The following is a 16,598-nucleotide window of genomic DNA, read 5'->3' as shown; positions in this document are numbered from 1 at the left end:
AGGAACAGGAAACCTACAGAGAGATAAATGGGGCGGTCCCCCTCGCTCCCTCAGTTTGTATTACCGAGAACAACGGAGGAACCGCCATACATGTTTTAGTCATTTTGCTTGGGCGATTCATTTATCTTACCCCTATGCAGTTTTAAGCTTACTAAGTTTAATTACATATCTAACTTAAATCATAATCTCCACCACCAAGGAGACCCATGTGTGAAAAAATTCTTACGGGAGGGAAGTGAGCGGGTGCTGTCGTGGACTCTACAAAAGAGTATTACCGGTAAGTAATCCGGTTTTTCCTCTTCGCCACGACAGCACCCACTGAGAGATTTTCAGAGATAATCACTTGGGCGGGCACACCGTGTTAAGGACTGATCTACCAAAAGTTAGATCCTCGGTAGAGGACAAATCTAGTCTATAGTGACTATAAAAGGTAGATGGAGACCAGGTTGCAGCCTTACAGATTTGTTCAATTGGGACGTTCGCCCTCTCGGCCCAGGAGGATGATATGGCTCTAGTAGAGTGCGCCTTAATCCCCAGTGGAGGGTCTTCTCCTTTTGTCAGATACGCCATTGTGATCGCATCTCTAATCCATCTGGATATCGTGCCTGATGTAACTGCAGACCCCTTCCTGCTGCCCTGGAATGAGACAAAAAGAGACCTACTCTGCCTCCAGGGACTGGTCCTATCAAGGTAGGCTAGCACGGCTCTTTTCACATCTAAGGTGTGATATTTCTCCTCGTCCTGTGTTGACGGGTAATAATAGAATGAAGGTAGGCATATCTCTTGAGACCTATGAAATTTAGTTGCCCGTTTGGGCAGGTAGGACGGGTCCGTCTTTAAAATGAGACTGTCTCGTGTTGTTAACAGGAACGGTGGGTCTACTGACAGAGCATGAAGATCACTCACTCTCCTGGCCGATACTAAGGCCACCAGCATAGCCGTTTTCAATGAGAGGCACTTTACTGATGCTGAGCTTATGGGCTCAAATGGTGCCTGAGTGAAGGCATCCAAAACCAGAGTAAGGTTCCACGCTGGAAGTCGAGGCACATGCACCGGTTCTGCTCGTTGACAGGCCGAGATAAACCGAGTCACCCATCTATTTGCTGCCACGTTATAGTTAAACAGGGCTCCTAGGGCTGACACGTGGACCTTAAGAGTGCTTACTGAGAGTCTAAGTTCTCGGCCTCTTTGTAGAAACTCTAGAATGGCCGTAATGGGTACTTCACCAGCTAGTTTTGTTGGGTGAAAAGCCAGGAACTTCCTCCACACCTTAGCATATATTTTTGTCGTGGACTCCTTCCTGCTTTGTAGCAGGGTATTAATTAGGTTCTTTGAGAAACCCTTCTGCCTCAGTAGCTCCCTTTCAAATTCCAGGCCGCTAGGTGCAGGGCTTTGGCCTGTGGATGGTAGCAGGGTCCCTGCGAGAGAAGGTCCTGGTGCAGCGGCAGGATCCACGGGTCGGTTATTGACATGGCTCTCAGCCATGAAAACCACGGTCTTTTTGGCCAAAACGGGGCTATCAAGATGACCCTCGCCCTCTCCTGTCTTATTTTCCTGACTACTGTTGGTAGTAGTACCATCGGAGGAAAGGCATAGGCTAGTTGGAATGCCCAGGGTGTTTGGAGGGCATCTAGAATATCTGGGTTGTCCGACCTGTAGAGAGAAGCAAACCTTTTTACGCGCCTGTTGGCTCTGGTTGCGAATAGGTCTATCTCCGGTCTGCCCCATTCTGACGCTATCATTTCGAACACGTCTCTGCTGAGGACCCACTCTCCCTGGTATAGGGCCTGGCGACTGAGATAGTCTGCTCGGGAGTTGTCCACTCCTCTTATATGGAGCGCTGACAAGGAGAGAAGATGGACCTCGGCCATCTCCAGAATCTTTCCCGCGATAGACATCAGCGGCATTGACCGCGTGCCTCCTTGCCGGTTTATATAGGCCACTGCGGTGGTATTGTCTGTCTGGATCCTTACGTGGGCGCCTCTTAACTGCGGGAGGAAGCGAGATATCGCATAAAAAAATCGCTGTTAGCTCCTTTACATTAGAGGAGGCCTCTATTTCATTCTCCCGCCACCAGCCCTGTACCATGTGCTCCTCTAGGTGGGCTCCCCAACCTAAGGGGCTGGCATCTGTGGTGAGTATCTTGGAGGGAGTCACCCACCACTGTACTCCCTTCGATAGCTTGGAAGGAATTAACCACCATTTTAGGGATTCAACCACCTCGGGCGATAGGGATATCTTCCCTTCCAGCCGCCCCTGCAGTCTATCTCCTGCAGAATAGCCCACTGTAGTTCTCTAGAGTGGAACTGAGCCCATTGCACCGCTGGAATGCATGATATTAGTGACCCCAGCAAGGACATGCCCTGTCTCAATGATATCATGGGTCTTCCTGTAGCATTCTGTACTTTGTCAATTATGGCCATTACTTTGGCGTTTGGCAGAAAGCACTCCTCAGTTACGGAGTCTACTTGCAGGCCCAAAAACCTTTGACAGGTCACTGGCTCTAGTCTGGATTTCTCCCAGTTAATTAGCCAACCCAGTGTTTGTAGGGATGAAATAATCCTAGCTATTCTTGCTTCACACTGTGAAACAGAATTCCCCACTATGAGTAGGTCGTCTAAATAAGGGACAACTAGGGTGTCATTCAGCCTTACATATGACATTACTTCCAGCATTAATTTGGTAAATACCCGAGGAGCCATGGATAGCCCGAATGGCATTGCCGCAAACTGGAAATGCTGAATCCGACCTCTGAACCAGACTGCTACCCGCAGGAACCTTTGGTGCCCTCGATATATAGGGAGATGGTAGTAGGCGTCCTTTAGGTCCAAGACCGCCTTATAACACCTGGGAAACAAGAGCTTTATTGCAGACTTAATCGACTCCATTTTAAACGACCTCAGTCTTAGGAAGGTATTAAGTTTCTTTAAATTTATTATAGTCCTGTAAGAGCCATCTGGTTTTGGGACTAAGAATAGAGGAGAATAAAAGCCCATCCCTATTTCGTCGTCTGGGACCTCCACTAGAACCTGTTTAGATAGCAGTACCGCAATCTCCATCTCCAGTGCTTCCTGCTGAGATCGGGACTTCATAGAAGTCAATAAGAAGGAGTTCGGTGGATACCGAACGAATTCTAATTTTAGGCCTGATGATACAATACTTAGGGCCCACGGGTTTGATGTCACCTTCATCCATTGGCGGCTGAATCTTAATAGCCTGCCACCTACCGGTATAACGGTTTTATCGGGATCTGTCTCCTCTGAAGGGACGTTTCCCGAATAGGTTGCCTCTTTGCTTGGGGTCCTTATTTCCCCAGCGGTCCTGGGGTCTAAAGTCTTTCTTTTTACCGAACGGCGGCTTCCTGTAGGCCCTCCTGTTGAACGGAACATACGGGTTAGGGAACCCCTTTTTCCTCTCCCCCGCTTTTGTCAAAATTTCATCCAGTTCTGTACCAAACAGGTACTTACCCTGGCAGGGTATAGCACACAATCTAGTTTTTGTTTGTGTGTCTCCTTTCCACCCCTTCAACCATAAGGCCCGCCTGCCAGCATTGGTCAGTCCTGCCGCTCTAGCCGACAACCGGAGAGAATCCGCGGAGGAGTCGGAGAGGAAAGCCGCTGCTCCTTTAATGAGGGGCATAGAGGAAAGAAGCCTACTCCTAGCTACTCCATTTTTAATATTGTCCTCCAAGTCGTTCAGCCACACCAACATAGATCTTGCCGTACATGTGGCTGCTATTGCGGGCTTAAAGGCTGCCGTACAAGCTTCCCAAGATCTTTTGAGGAATGTATCGGTCTTACGATCCGAAGAATCAGCCAAAGTTCCCGAATCCTCCACCGGCAAGGAGGATCTACGGGAGGTAGAGGCCACTGCCGCATCCACCTTGGGGGCTCTCGACCAGGCCGTTAACTCCTCATCGTCAAAGGGATACTTACGCTTTGACGTTAAGGGGAGGAAGGTCCTTTGACCTTGTTTCTCCCATTCCCTCTTAACTAGGTCTTTTACAGCTGAGACCACTGGGAATGCTCGGATCTTTTTACGAGAAATACCCGCAAACATAATGTCCTGAGGGGTCTTGGGGTCCTTACTCTCCGGCAACCCCATGGTATTTCGGACAGACTTCACAAGATTACTGACACTGTCCGTGGGGAAACACGTCTGATCCTCGTCCTCTGAGGAAAGGTATTCCTGGGACTTATCGGAATCTAGTTCTCCGGTATCTGATGGCGACCTGGACGCCAGCGAGACTCCTCCTTTAGGTGAACGTATTTCTCTCATGGAGGAGTGACCCCCTAGACTACTGGAACCGCCTAAGGCCCTTAGTTCCTCTCTTATCATTGCCCGGATATCCTCCTTCTTTCGTGAGGATTCCTCCTGCAAGGCCTCCTCAACACATGATTGGCATAATCTCTTTGGGTGGCCATCCGGGAGGGGCTGCGAACATAAGGCACACTCTCTACGTTTCGCCTTCTCTGTTCTTTTAGCCTAAAAGGGGTATGGACCAGAAAGAGAAGGCTATCAGTTATCTAACCTGACCAAAAAACACTCACCCGTGAATTTCGTCAGCAACTACCGGCTGCGGTGTCCGGGACCCAGGCTGAGGCGAGGCATGGGACGACTTCTTTTCCTTACGTTTCTTCTCTAACGGCTCATCTTGCCTGGAAGGTCCAATGGAATCCTTCCTAGAGCTGCCACTTCTTCTGGTGCTATTGGATCTTCTCGTAGCACTGCTCTGTCGACTACCAAGTGGGGATACCACTGGCTGACCTAATGGGAGCGAAGCTGAGTCATCTAAGGACGACATGACTGCGCACTGGCGCTGTGTCTGTGGCTTCCTTTTAAAGCCTTTGCTATAGCTGCTCTTTTTTTTTTTTTTTTTTGCAGCCCCTACTGCGCATGCGCGGGCGTTGTCCCGCGGTCTCTGCCTTCAGCCTGAACCCGGAAGTCCTCCTCCACTTCCGGGTTGCCTCTCCTGCGCTGGGTCACCGCAAATAGTGATGCGGCCGGCGCATCGCGCGTCTGCGCCCCCTCTCCACGCACGGAGTCCTCTCCTGTCCAGGTATGACTCCAGCAGCGCTGCTCAGCACACGCCGCACAAGCCCTTCTGTCACTGGGGGGGGGATGGGCGCCGGCCTCAGTACGCCCGATGGCGTTCGTAATGCGTCCAACCCCGGGGGGGGGAGGGGGGGTATAGCCATCACCCCAGTGAGCTTTGGCACCACATTCGCCTCCAGCCTCACCTGCATTACGCCAGCTCTGGGGGGGGGGAAATACACCTCTCCGCCCGACGCTGCCTCCGGACCTGGGGCCCCTGCTGCTCATATTATGCAGGCAGGCGGCTACCAGACCAGGTATCCTCTTCTGCGGGTTCCTTCCTAGGAACAGGAAACCAAACTGAGGGAGCGAGGGGGACCGCCCCATTTATCTCTCTGTAGGTTTCCTGTTCCTGGGGCGGATCCCCTCTCTCAGTGGGTGCTGTCGTGGCGAAGAGGAAAAAATCTACGCAGAAACGCAGCGGTTTTTTTTCTCGCAGCATGTCAATTCTTTTTACAGATCTGCAGCATTGCTGCATCCACTGACTTCCATGGAGTCAGGCACATCCGCCGCAAAACCGCAGATGTAAAAAAAGATCTGCAGATTTGCTGCAGATGTGGGTGCTAGAAACGCTGCAGATCGGGAAGAGGAAAGTGTGTGGGCGGAGCTATGTGCATGTTTGTGTGTGCCGGTGTCTGCGTGAATCTCTGTGGGCGGGGGTCTGCGGGGCTGTGTGTGCAGCCATTGTCTGATGGGACTACTGCATTGCCAGTGATGGGAAAGTAGTCCCATCAGACAATGCATGTCAAGTGTAAAAAAAAACAAAAACCCATACAGAACATTCGGTACATATACACATACACTACAGACAGTACAATTCCCGTGGATTTTATGCGTTTTTTCGTGGCGAAAACGCTGCAAAAACGCATAAAATAAGCAGCCCCTGAATTCAATGACATTCCGCACATGCTGTGCTAATGCTGCGTATTTTACCGCGGCAAAATTGCATCGCGGAAAAATACGCAGCAGGCTCATTCTTTGTGCGGAATCGCGGAAATTCCGCACACATAGGAATGCATTGTTCCGCTTACTTTTCGCATGTAGCTATGCCCACCATGCGCAAAGTAAGCAGAAAATGTGCGGATGGTACCCAGGGTCTGGAGGAGAGGAGATTCTCCTCCAGGCTCTGTGTACCATATACCTGTTAAAAAAGAATTAAAATAAAAAATGGTGTTATTCTCACCTTCCGGCGGTCCCACGCAGCGTCCCCAGGCCTCAGTGATGCTCCCGGCATCTTCTGGTGCCAGTGATGCCTTGTGACAATGATCCGAGATGACGTAGCGGTCTCGCGAGACCGCTACGTCATCAAAGGTCATTGTCGCAAGGCATCGCTGGGAACGGGACTTGCCGGGAGCATCATTGAGGCCTGGGGACACTGCGTGGGACCGCCGGAAGGTGAGAATAACACCATTTTTTAAATTTTTTTTAAAATTATTTTTAACAGTATATCTTTTAATACTGATGCCGCATCGGCAGCCTCAATAGTAAAAAGTTGGTCACACTTGTCAAACACTGTTTGACGAGTGTGACCAACCTGTCAATCAGTTTTACAAGCGATGCTACAGATCGTTTGGAAAACGCTAGCATTCTGCTAGCTAGTTAAAACGCGGGAAATATGCAGGAATTATGCATGCGGAATTCTAGCTTATTTCCCGCGGCATGGAATTGTGGATGTCCCGCGGAAATTTCCGCGGAAATTCCACAACGTGTGCACATAGCCGAAAGCTTGGATTCTGCACTTACAAATCCAAATGCAATTCTTTTACATGTGGTTCTTCACTACAGGCTTCTATTGAGGGCCTAAAAAAAGTGTGCAAAAAAAAGCACAGTTCAACAGCAACTTGTGGACAGAAGCTTTCATTAAATTACAGCCACTTTGCTTGGACGGTTAAAAACCAGCACATAAGAAAAAAAAAAGCCTCAGTGGGAACATGGCCTTAAGGCCCCGTCACACTAAGCGATATCGCTAGCAATATCGCTATAACGTCACTGGTTTTTGTGACGTTATAGCGATATCGCTGTGTCTGATACTTACCTCCGACCCGCTCCCCCGCTGGTTATCGCTGATCGCGCGAGAACGTCCTGGACCGTTTCTCGTCGTCAGCTTCCTGCGGCGCTTCCTGTGGAGCGACGAGCGTGGACGCGGGCGGGAGGACGTCAGGATCGCCTCGTCTGACAGGTAAGTAGCGACCCCCGACCCCTGCGATGTCGCTGGTGAGATCTGCCTGTGTGGCAGCTCACTAGCGACCACTTAGCGATGCACCAGCGATCCTGACCGCGTCATATCGCTGGTCGGGATCGCTGGTGCATCGCTAAGTGTGACAGTACCTTTACACAGTATTAACCTACATTGTTCTAACATTAATTTATTTTTAACCCCTTCAAGCTTGCATCATTTAAATTAATGAGCTAATGGCACAGTCCGCGACACTTTGTATGCCTGGTTGGATGGCAATGCTCGTCCTGAGCAAAGCAAGATCAGCTGGTTTGGCCGTCATGACCAACCGGCACTGTGACAGAGTACGGATATATAACCTCCTCGTCTGTCAAACTCCTAGCTCATAGACTAACATCAATTCTCCCACGGAAGGGGAAATTGATGGATTTATTTGGGGCGTTGTGGGGGGGTAAATATTATAGAGACTGAACAATCTACTGGATTTCAGAAAATAGGAAAGAAAAAAGTTAAAAAGGTATATTTTTATCATGTTTTTACCCATTTATTATTCAAAGAAAATAAAAATATATCCATTCCAATTTGAATACAGTAGAAATCCACTTTTTGGTCAATAGCACGTTAGTAACCAGCGCGCTGATGCAGGAAGCTCGTAACTAACGTACACATCGGGTATCCAAGGGACGTGCGTCCCTAGATAAAAATTGTGACTCAGCAGAGATCTCGCTAGCGAGATCGCTATGTGTGACGGGGCCTTAACAGCAGCTTGTCAGGAGCTGAGATGGACAAAGAAGGAGGGAGGTGAGTGGATAACTTCTGTATAAAAATCAATGTGCTGGAGAGAGGTGGTTGGGATCTTAGGAGTTAACTCCAACTTGGACTGCAGTTACTGAGCACATCATGTCAGTATTTGAAAATTTGCTCATGCCCTAAAGGCCCAAAATACATCTGATCATGAAGGGGTTAAAATAACCGACTAAGTTGTGCAATTGTATGCCATGAAAAAAAAAAGGATAAACACATGTGACTGAAGTAAGCAAATTATTCACGTTTCAATACCAGCCATTGGTGCATTTTCCATGGGGTTTGTGATGCTCAGCAGCTGAGTTTGAAAAGCGACTGCAGCACCCTGAAATTGTAGGTCCTGCCACACCTTGACCTGAGGCCTGGATTGGATCCCACAGATGAGTAGGGATGGGCGGACCCATGGAAGTTCAGGTTCGTTAATTTTTAAAAAGCCTATTCAAGTTAATAAATCCCAGAGCTCAGCAATGATGTGCACTGTCGACGTCACACCACCGGTGGAGATCAGAGCAGTGTCGGAGAACCGGAGCCAGACCTGGGGAGGGCAATATCTCTACCTTTTTGTTATTTTACAAATATTAGTGTTTGGGACCACTTTTTTTATTTCTAAGTGGAAAACTCCTATAAGAACAGGCATCCTACAATTTCTATTCTAATCCTGTGGGTATGCAAGCAATAGCAACCTGTCAGGAAATTATGGCTTACAGAGCAAACATCTCTGTACTTTGTTATGTAAATGTATTTTCTTATTTATTTTTTTTTATTGAAAAGCATTTTTGAAATAGGCTTTTGTTAAACATTTTGGATTATATAGCCTCTGTCTGCTGAAGGAGTTCAAGGGGTATTCTCATCAACTGTGGTTCTCCTGATAAGACAGCTTTTATCCAATAAGCTTGACCACCAAAGCCTGGCCAAGTATGCTCAGTAACTACAGTCCAAGTTGAGGAGGTTAACTCCTAAGATCCCACCTCTCTCCAGCACATTGAATTCAGTACAGCAGTTATCCACTCACCTCCCTCCTCATCTCTTCATCTCAGCTCCTGACAAGCTGCTGTTATTTTGCAAAATCACCAGCCCCCACCATTGGCAGCTTTCAGAGCAGTCCTAGTCATGACTCTCACTTTCCTAAGCAGCACTGTTGTTATCGCTATTTGCAAATATAGTCATAGCAGTCCAAAACAAACCACTGAGCCTGAATGTGCCTCAGTAGAACCATAATGCTCAGCACAAGTTCCGCTATTGACCAGAACTGCCAATCACGCAGTCTGCGCAGCCAGAAACCTGCTGCTGAACATGAACAATCAAGCCTACAATACCTCTTCAACAGTGGATTGGTCAGACAGCATGGTTTCTATACCTTAAAGAAGAACTCCCATATATTTATTTTTATTAAAATGTGTGTACGTGCATGGAACGTAGTATGAGTATATTAACCCCTTAACGCCCTAAGATGGATTTATCAGTCATAGGTCGCCTCCCCCTCTTAGGTGCAGGCTCTGGCGTTGAGCCCACACCTTTTCCAGCACATGACAGCTGATCAGATCAGCTGTCATGTGCCCCAACCAGCTGCGGGTGGAATCGCCCAAATCTTTCAAAATATAAAAAGAATTAATCCGATCGGTAAATGGTGTATCGAGAAAAAAAAATCAAGACACCAGAATTACGTTTTTATGGTCACTGCACCAATGCAATTCCACTCAATAACGGGCGATCAAAACATCGTATCTATCCTAAAGTTGTATCAATAAAAAGGTTAGCTTGGCACGCAAAAAAAAAAAAAAAAAGCCCTAACCCAGCCTAAGATCCCGAAAAACGGACACAGAAAATGACGTGGTTTTTTTTTTTTATATATATATATATATATATATATATATATATATATATATATATATATATATATATATATACACACAAACTTTGGATTTTTTTTTCTACCACTTAAATAAAAAAGAACCGATACATGTTTGGTATCTGTGAACTCGTAATCACCTTAATAATCATAATGGCAGGTCAGGATTAGCCTTTAGTGACATGGTAAAAAAAATAAAAAATAAAAATAATTGTGGAATTGCACTTTTTTTTGCAATTTCACCGCACTTTGAATTTTTTTTCCCCATTTTCCAGTATACGATATGGTGAAACCAATGGTGCCGTTCAAAGTCGTGAAATCAGTCAGTCCCCATTGATTATAGTGGGGTCTGTCTGGTTTCTGTCAATGTTTTCCCATTTTACTTAGACAAGTTAGCACAGCGTGCAGAGCTATTTTGCTTTGCATTTATAACCCGATTTGTGACAGAGCCTCTTACAATGTGAAAGGAGCCTGAATACCGTCTGCTCTGAAGCAGTCCTGTAGGAAGAGATGGACAAGATAGTAAGATACTAAACTTTAGAAACCGCTTATACCTTTACAGTGGCCATACTGGGTTTGTGTGTGTCCTGAAAAAACAAAAAAAAAAAACACCAATAAAAAACCATCCAAAGAGTTGGAGCCAGTAGTAAACTACTACTTGCACTAGCTGCCTGGCTCTATTTGGATACTAAGTCCTGACTGTTAGACTAGGTTCAGACTACAGTATTTTGGGTACTGTCTGTGAAAAGAACTGAGAGTACACGGTCCAATTTTATTCAATAGGGCTGTTCGGATGGGCGCTTTTTTCATGGACTGTGTGTGTGAAATAAAAAAAATCAGTCTCTCCCGTATTTCGTATAACGTTCACTTAATCAAGTTGACGAGTGCACAAAAAGAAGTTATATCCAAAGTGGATCATGTGTATAGCCTACGATTTTTATGGATACTTTAAAAACTGCTGAAGTATAAATACAAAGATGAAAAACAGATCATTTTTGGTATGCTTGTGTCAATTTAGCCTCAGGGCCATATAGCGTTCTTTACGCTATTAGCAGAGATTAGTGTATCGCGTCCCTCTGTCTAAGCCAGTACTCTCTGGCCATGGACAGAAGCGGCGCCAATTTCCTGAGCTTCTAGGATCCTAGGCTCTTCCCAAAACTTGCGTGTGCACCGCAGAGATGACATCTAGTAATGGGCGAGCGAGCTCGGGTAATGTGTTATCTGACCAGGCTCGTGTGCTAGCCGATTGTCTTCGGCGTGCTCGAAAAATATGTTAGAGTCCACGCAGCTGCATGCAGGGCGGTGGAGTCAGAGTTCAGTTTGGTGGAGCCCGAGACATGGAAATTGAGATGTCAAAAGGTCTGGCTTACTTAATCCACAGCCTTGGCTGCATGTCCTACTGCTGTTTGACAGGAAGTCGAACATATTTTTCGAGTACGCCGAAGACACTCGGCTAGCACATGAGCACATTCGCTCATCACTAAGGACATCACAACCAGGCCAGGGCATAAAATGCTACACTGAGAAATCTGGAAGGTCAGGAAATTCAGGCAGCTCCTGTACACGGCCAGAGAGCACCGACCTTGACCACGGTTACGCGGAGCGATCCAATCATACGTAGTTACTAGTGTGACATCATCAAAAAAAGAGTGCAAATCTCCAGTTTAGTGACATCCGTGTCAGTCTGTCAGATATGGTAAAAGCAACTGCATTCGCCCAGGTAAATACAGTACAAACCAAAAGTTTGGACACACCTTCTCATTCAAAGAGTTTTCTTTATTTTCATGACTATGAAAATTGTAGATTCACTCTGAAGGCATCAAAACTATGAATTAACACATGTGGAATTATATAACTAACAAAAAAGTGTGAAACAACTGAAAATATGTCTTATATTCTAGGTTCTTCAAAGTAGCCACCTTTTGCTTTGATTACTGCTTTGCACACTCTTGGCATTCTCTTGATGAGCTTCAAGAAGTAGTCACCGGAAAAGGTTTTCACTTCACAGGTGTCCCCTGTCAGGTTTAATAAGTGGGATTTCTTACCTTATAAATGGGGTTGGGACCATCATTTGCGTTGTGCAGAAGTCTGATGGATACACAGCTGATAGTCCTACTGAATAGACTGTTAGCTGCTTTTTTTCTAAAGAAAAACGAGCGGCCATCATTACTTTAACAAATGAAGGTCAGTCAGTCTGAAAAATTGGGAAAACTTTGAAAGTGTCCCCAAGTGCAGTGGCAAAAACCATCAAGTGCTACAAAGAAACTGGCTCACATGAGGACCGCCCCAGGAAAGGAAGACCAAGAGTCACCTCTGCTGCGGAGGATAAGTTCGTCCGAGTCACCAGCCTCAGAAATCGCAGGTTAACAGCAGCTCAGATTAGAGACCAGGTCAATGCCACAGAGTTCTAGCAGCAGACACATCTCTACAACAACTGTTAAGAGGAGACTTTGTGCAGCAGGCCTTCATGGTAAAATATCTGCTAGGAAACCACTGCTAAGGACAGGCAACAAGCAGAAGAGACTTGTTTGGGCTAAAGAACACAAGTAATGGACATTAGACCAGTGGAAATCTGTGCTTTGGTCTGATGAGTCCAAATTTGAGATCTTTGGTTCCAACCACTGTGTCTTTGTGCGACGCAGCAAAGGTGAACGGATGGACTCTACATGCCTGGCTCCCACCGTGAAGCATGGAGGAGGAGGTGTGATGGTGTGGGGGTGCTTTGCTGGTGACACTGTTGGGGATTTATTCAAAATTGAAGGCATACTGAACCAGCATGGCTACCGCAGCATCTTGCAGTGGCATGCTATTCCATCTGGTTTGCGTTTAGTTGGACCATCATTTATTTTTCAACAGGACAATGACCCCAAACACACCTCCAGGCTGTGTAAGGGCTATTTGACCAAGAGGGAGAGTGATGGGGTGCTACGCCAGATGACGTGGCCTCCACAGTCACCAGACCTGAACCCAATCGAGATGGTTTGGGGTGAGCTGGACCGCAGAGTGAAGGCAAAAGGGCCAACAAGTGCTAAGCATCTCTGGGAACTCCTTCAAGATTGTTGGAAGACCATTTCCGATGACTACTTCTTGAAGCTCATCAAGAGAATGCCAAGAGTGTGCAAAGCAGTAATCAAAGCAAAAGGTGGCTACTTTGAAGAACCTAGAATATAAGACATATTTTCAGTTGTTTCACACTTTTTTGTTAATTATATAATTCCACATGTGTTAATTCATAGTTTTGATGCCTTCAGCGTGAATCTACAATTTTCATAGTCATGAAAATAAAGAAAACTCTTTGAATGAGAAGGTGTGTCCAAACTTTTGGTCTGAACTGTACATGTTGGAGTGCGCCTTGTTACTGGAGATCGCCACATTGGATACCTATGCAGGGATGGACGGCAGGGAGGTGATCCTTACAGAACGGTGACTTTCACCGCGATGTGACATGATTTAGGCCTGTTTCAGACATCAGTTTTTTGCTTCAATTAAAATCAGCTAAAATGGCGGACAACGGATCCGTTCTTGGACTGATGACAACGTTTGTCACCGGACCGTTGAAGGAAGAATTTTAAAGGAACCGCTGCCGAGAGAGAATGAGAATATTTTTTCGCCACCAGAACAGAGTTTGGCGGATCCAGCCGGCGAAAAAACGTTACATGGTCCATTCAGGCATGTCGGCGGATGCCAAAATTTTGGCGGATCCGCAAAAAAAACGGATCGAACGGATGGCCATCCGTTAAGATCCGCCGGTAATGCAACTCAATGGAAAAAAAAAAATGGATCCGCCAAGCAAAATGGCGGATCCGTTTTTTTTTTTGCACAACGGCGGATTTTGACGGATTTCAAAAAACTGATGTGTGAAACATGCCTTATGGGCGTCTGGTTAGATGACGTCTCACTTATTTCTGCTGGCTGAATTTATACGTTAATTTCTAAACCATTTCAGTTCCAATTTTTGCAGGTATTCCGCAGTTTTTAATGTTCAGTTTGGAAGTGATTCGATTGGTCAGAAATGTCCGCCAAATGCTAGGTTAAGTCCGTCATAAACTGTAACTCAATCTCCTGGTTTGTGTCAATTGGGATAAAAAAAAAATATATATAAAATATGTTCCAAGGTTCTCAGGCTGTGTCGGTTCACAGTTTGTAATGGAGGAAGATGACAATCCGATTCCCATTTGATCTTCCAATACTTAGTGCACAGATATGAGGGGATCTGGAACCATCTTGTGCACATTCGATCAGCAGGACCATAGCTCGCAATGACTCAGACCTCTGCAGCTCCCAGGCACCGCAGATATTCGCTCAGAAGTCTGCCATTTCCTCCTGACCTTGGGTAAGTCGCTCACAATTACCCTGGAACTGCAGGAGACCGAGTCATCTGTACTGTCAGAACGCTTCATGAAAGACAAGTGGGCATAAATGTGGGCATGGCCCTGGTCTACCACTGTGGCAGCTATTTAGGGTCTTCCTGCACAGCAAACCAAGAGTTAAAGAGGAGGGGGTGTCCTGACACTTCCAGACCCTCCATTACAGGGAAGGCTGTGGAGGGGGTCTCACTTCCTGCTCTCTATTTATTTTAGCATTCTTTTAATTTCCAGATTAACCTCTTCAGGGCCAGTGTCCACTGATCAGTCGCAGACAGGACGGTCAATTGTCCTGCTCAGCGGGCTGCAGAGGAACACTGCACAAGGATGGATGAGCTTTCCGCCACTAATTCCAGGGGGAAGCCGCCTGATGGATGATTACGGTGCACTGTGGTCCCTCCATACACCCAGGTGCCATCTGTGTCATCGTGGCCAGAGATGATCCATCCAGAGAGTAAGCTGCCGCCACTGGTACCCAAGGATGGTGGAGGGGACCCCCTGCACACAGCACCCCTCCTCCTCCTCACTGCTGGAAATCAATAACCCTAAGAGGAGGGGGGGGGATCTGCATCAGCCGCAGCTTACACATAGGGTCAGATTTGGGGGACTGCATTACATAACTGCAGACATCATGAAGGGATCAGCCTGATATTAGCAGGATTAATGGCAGAGGAGCCATGCCAGGCCCAGCACTACACATGAAGCCCATAGTACTCTCCATCCAGGGGCACTAACCCCTCCCCTAAAAGGAGGCAGCAGTTAACCCCTCGTTGCCCCCACCATAAGCACAGCCCCAAGGACATGCTGATTCATGTGTCACACAGGTGGTCTGGCCTGTCCCCCTCCAGCACGCTTCACCATCATCCCCCAAAAATCCGCTATTCCCCATTGCTGCACCGAGCGCCGCTCTCCTCCTTCCATGACCCGTTCTCTTCTCATTCCTACACTATGCCTGGTTACCTGAAAGTGCTCCTGGAAGCGAATAGGTAAGATCTGCGCCATGGTTGCAAGTCCGGCCTCGGGCTCCGAGCACAGCTCTGACCGTGTCCTAAGGAGACTCCGCCGGCGGCGCCCGGGACACACGGTATGACTGAGGCTTCACCCGCGCAGGCGCACTGACAAGCCGGCTGCGCAGGCTCAAAGATGGGCGCACGCTCAGGGGTGGGGATGTTACTATGGGAGCACAGGATGAGAGCGGGGGTCTTCAGGCGCCATGAGGCAATGTCTCCCCCTGGAGGATGTGTGAAGAACATATCAGGAGAGGTCGCCAGTTTCCTACATTCCAAGTTTCCTTCTTTTGAAGGCATTGTCCCTACTTTCCACCAAGCCTCTCTGTGCCAGGAAATAGCTGTATACAGGGGGCCCGGGGCCGCACTGGCCATCTGGCAATTCTGGCAAATGCCAGAAGGGCCTGTCTGGTCGTAGGCTGCCTTGTCTGCTACGTTGTTAGCAGAAGCGATGGTCTCATATTGTTAAGAGTTGTGACGAGCACCAAGTCGCTGACTCCGGGGGGTTGTCTGTTGTTTGTGCTGCGGTGTGGTGACTAAGTGAATGTGTCTGGGTGAGCGCTGTTTATAGGCTTCAGTTTGTGCTGCATAGACGTGCTTCCAGGGCTCGCGTGCCTCTGTGCGCATGCGCGATTTCACACCTTTTAGCGGAGACGTCAGCCTGTATGTAGCGTTTGCAAATAGCAAGACGTTCTGCGTTTCCCTTCTCACAGGCGCACTGATATGGCCTGCGTCCCATGTCATGCAGGCGCAGTCCGGTTTTTTCATCTATGCACACAGCTGTCATGCGCGGTTTGTACACCTCAGCGTTTGTGTCTGGCTGCTCCTTTCCACTCACACCGGTTGACTATCTTTCATCACTTCCCCTGACGAAGCTCTACTTGCTGGGGCGATACGCGTGGGGCCACGGTTTCCATTCCACTCAGGCCCTGGATTCGGGGTGCTTGCCCTTTTTATATGCTGAGTATTGGGTAATTTAACCTCTCATTTCTCTTTGCTTTCATGGGGCTCTTGCCCCACTGCATAGACACCTTTTGGGTCTCCTTATAGCTACCATTAGGGGGCTGGATGCTTTGGACCTTTTTTATCATGTGGGGTCCCGCTTTTGATTGTGTGGGGCAGCCCATGTTTCCATCTATTTTTTCCTAGGGCTGTACTATATTCGCTTCATGAGGCAGAAGGTCTAGAATAGGGATGAGTTATGCATATGTTTGTATATTGAGCATTATATTATTCATTCTGAGTGAATATGGTTGTTTTTTGGTTTTAATTATGTTTTACCATATTTTGTGTTGTGCCAATAA

General features: G+C 47.3%; 1 protein-coding gene across 1 annotated transcript in view; it reads right to left on the bottom strand.

Annotated features, from left to right (window-relative positions):
- Positions 1-15,391, bottom strand: part of LOC141069513 (clathrin heavy chain 1-like) — a 189,466-nt gene extending 174,075 nt beyond the window's left edge. Inside the window, exon 1 of the mRNA XM_073559143.1 lies at positions 15,248-15,391. Coding sequence (XP_073415244.1) covers positions 15,248-15,289 — 42 coding nt within the window. The 5' untranslated portion in view covers positions 15,290-15,391. The remainder of the gene's footprint in view (positions 1-15,247) is intronic.
- Positions 15,392-16,598: the final 1,207 nt, after the last annotated feature.

The sequence above is a fragment of the Dendrobates tinctorius genome, unplaced genomic scaffold (assembly GCF_039654945.1).
Source record: "Dendrobates tinctorius isolate UK_male_01 unplaced genomic scaffold, ASM3965494v1 ptg000265l, whole genome shotgun sequence".
Taxonomy (NCBI): domain Eukaryota; kingdom Metazoa; phylum Chordata; class Amphibia; order Anura; family Dendrobatidae; genus Dendrobates; species Dendrobates tinctorius.
The sequence above is the reverse complement of the archived record's forward strand: the minus strand, read 5'-3'. Positions and strand labels throughout refer to the sequence as shown.